General features: G+C 45.7%; 1 protein-coding gene across 1 annotated transcript; it reads right to left on the bottom strand.

Annotated features, from left to right (window-relative positions):
* Positions 1 to 762: 762 nt before the first annotated feature.
* Positions 763 to 2,194, bottom strand: ccdc85a (coiled-coil domain containing 85A). Its single transcript, XM_067989034.1, has one exon. It carries the CDS (start codon positions 1,934 to 1,936, stop codon positions 848 to 850), a length of 1,089 nt encoding a protein of 362 aa, XP_067845135.1. The 5' UTR covers positions 1,937 to 2,194; the 3' UTR covers positions 763 to 847.
* Between the last annotated feature and the right edge of the window lie 214 nt (positions 2,195 to 2,408).

Here is a 2,408-nt window from a genome sequence, read left to right as displayed (position 1 = left end):
TGTGTCAATATGATGGGGTTCGTTTTATATATTTTATGCAGAAAGGCACAAACCATTTCAAGGAATAAAATCCATTTTTTCCTAAATGATCTGCAATTCAACTAATTGCAAGTAATCTAATAAGTAGCTTTCGTTATTACAAAAACAATATGAAGTCTTTAATCCTAATGGACTTTAATTATATACACAGCACCAAAGGCCTAAAAACCCACCATTAGGGTCACACTTAGATATTTCTACTGAAGACAGACTGTATACTATTTACCTAATATGTTGATACGGAAAAGATTTTAAATGTATTTTATCAGACAAATGGGTACATAAATACATTTATACAATGTACACCCTGTCAGACTGATGTACTGTACTACACATGAGGGGCATCAATTTGTCGTGCAATGGAAATTATTCCTCTAGGCGGAGAATAAATGGTTGTCATTTATTAAGAGTGCATTAAATAACCTGTGCAGCTCAATTTTAAACAAGAATCTCATGAAACTTCACTAACAAAAAACGCTACTCTTTTGTGGGTTTAGTACTCTCTGAAAACGTATTTTTGGTCTAAAGTAAGAATTATGTTGTTTTATATACTGTAATGTAAATGCATTGATTTCATGCATAAATTGTAGTGTTACAATAAAAGACCTGCAAATTGGACTATTGGCTAATTTTAAAATTAACAATTTGTAGGTATTACAAAACCATAAAAGATAGCTATGATGCACAAGCAAACGAACATGCATCAGTAAGTTTCATGTCATTATTGAACACATGCGTTATTGCTGCATGTGGCTAGACAACGCATTCTATTAATGCACTGAAATCAATGCATTAACCCAAACGTAAATCAGATATTGTGGCTATGTGCTTGTAGTCTCTGCAAAAACACCTGTGGTTTCAGTAGGTCTACCAACCCACCATTCATCCCATTGTATACACTTCTGTGATGAGGCGAAAGCTCGTCTGCAGCTGCTGCCGATGGTCTCCGCAGAGTTCCTTCCCTGCTGCTGCCGCCCAGGTGTTTAAGATGCTCGGGACTGCCTCCGTAATGTTGTTTAAGGCGCTCGGGGCTGCCACCTCTGTGCTGCTGCAGATGCTCGGGAGTCGGACTGCCAATCATCATGTGCTTTTGATGCTCGGGGCTCGAGCTGATCATGTGTTTCTGGAGATGCTCGGGGCTCCCGCTCATGTGCTTTGGCAGAAGCTCAGGGCTGCCGGTGCTTATGATGTGCTTCTGATGCTCGGGGCTGCCACCTCGGTGCTTTTGGAGATGCTCGGGACTGCCCCCACTAGCAGCCCGGTGTTTCTGGAGGTGCTCTGGGCTACCTCCTGCTAACTGCTTGTGATGGTCAGGGCTGTCTGTGCTACCCGTGCTGGAGGTGCTGCTCCCATCCCCAACGTCCCTCAAACCACTTGTGGCATTCAGGTGGAGGAGACTGGATTGACTGTCTATGGAAGTCCTACTGCCGGCGCCAGCGTTCTTGTCCTCATCCAGCATCAAGCACATCTCCTTCAGCTCCAAATTCTCCTTCACCACCTCATCCTGCTTCACCTCCAGCTCCTTCATTTTTTGCAAATACAAGGCAACTTCTTTGCGCATCACTCCCGCAGTGTACCTGCCCAGCCGCTGCCATTCCCGGGACACCTTCTTCCCTTTCTGCCTGTCGTCGTCCAAGAAGCAGCAGAGGTCCCTGAGCTCCTGGTTGTCCTCCTGCAGTTTCTGGTTCACGTCTTTGAGCCCCCGGATCTCGGTCAGATGCACCTGCAGCCGCCGGTTCACTTCTTTGATCAGGTTGCTGTGATCGATCATGACCGTCATCTTCTCGGCATCGGTTCTTCGAAGTCTCCTCACCAGCTCCTCCTTGCTCCACTTCATCAGCTCTTCGTCCGAAATTTTAGACAGGTCCTCCCTCGATCCTTCCGCGTTTTTAGTCATTTTTTTTAATTAACAGTAAAAAAAATTATTAAACAGACTTTTTCTTGTTTAAAAAAAAATTACAATTTATTCCTTCTGTCGGTTACTGTGGTGCATCGTTCAGGGTTTTTTTTTTAAGCAGCGCAGTCCTTGCCCATCTGAGAAGCCCTGTCAATTTGTCGCTTTGCTGCACGTTACACCAGGGTCTCTGCGGAGAAGCTCAGCCTTTTCCTGCAGCCGCGCCAGTACTGACTGGTCGCGAGACGCTGCTGATGCGGCGCGAGGAGGAATCAGCAGCGCGCCGAGGCTGCCCGGGCTCTTTCTAAAGGGAGCGGGAGGAGGTCACTGCGCATGTTCGCCAGTGCCGCGCGCAATGCAGCCTGGGATTCGTAGTCTTTCAGTGATATGATCAGGAGTTGAAATTACTATCCCCAGCTTGTCTGTGAAAGTCGCAACATTCGGCTCATTTTAATTCATCCATCCAAAACAACCC

Source organism: Heptranchias perlo, chromosome 8, assembly GCF_035084215.1.
Source record: "Heptranchias perlo isolate sHepPer1 chromosome 8, sHepPer1.hap1, whole genome shotgun sequence".
Classification (NCBI taxonomy): Eukaryota; Metazoa; Chordata; class Chondrichthyes; order Hexanchiformes; family Hexanchidae; genus Heptranchias; species Heptranchias perlo.
Note: the sequence above shows the minus strand (reverse complement) of the source record. Positions and strands in the feature narration are given on the sequence as shown.

Excerpts from the sequence above, each read along its gene's own strand:
- ccdc85a (XM_067989034.1), bottom strand. The coding sequence starts at position 1,936 with ATGACTAAAAACGCGGAAGGATCGAGGGAGGACCTGTCTAAAATTTCG.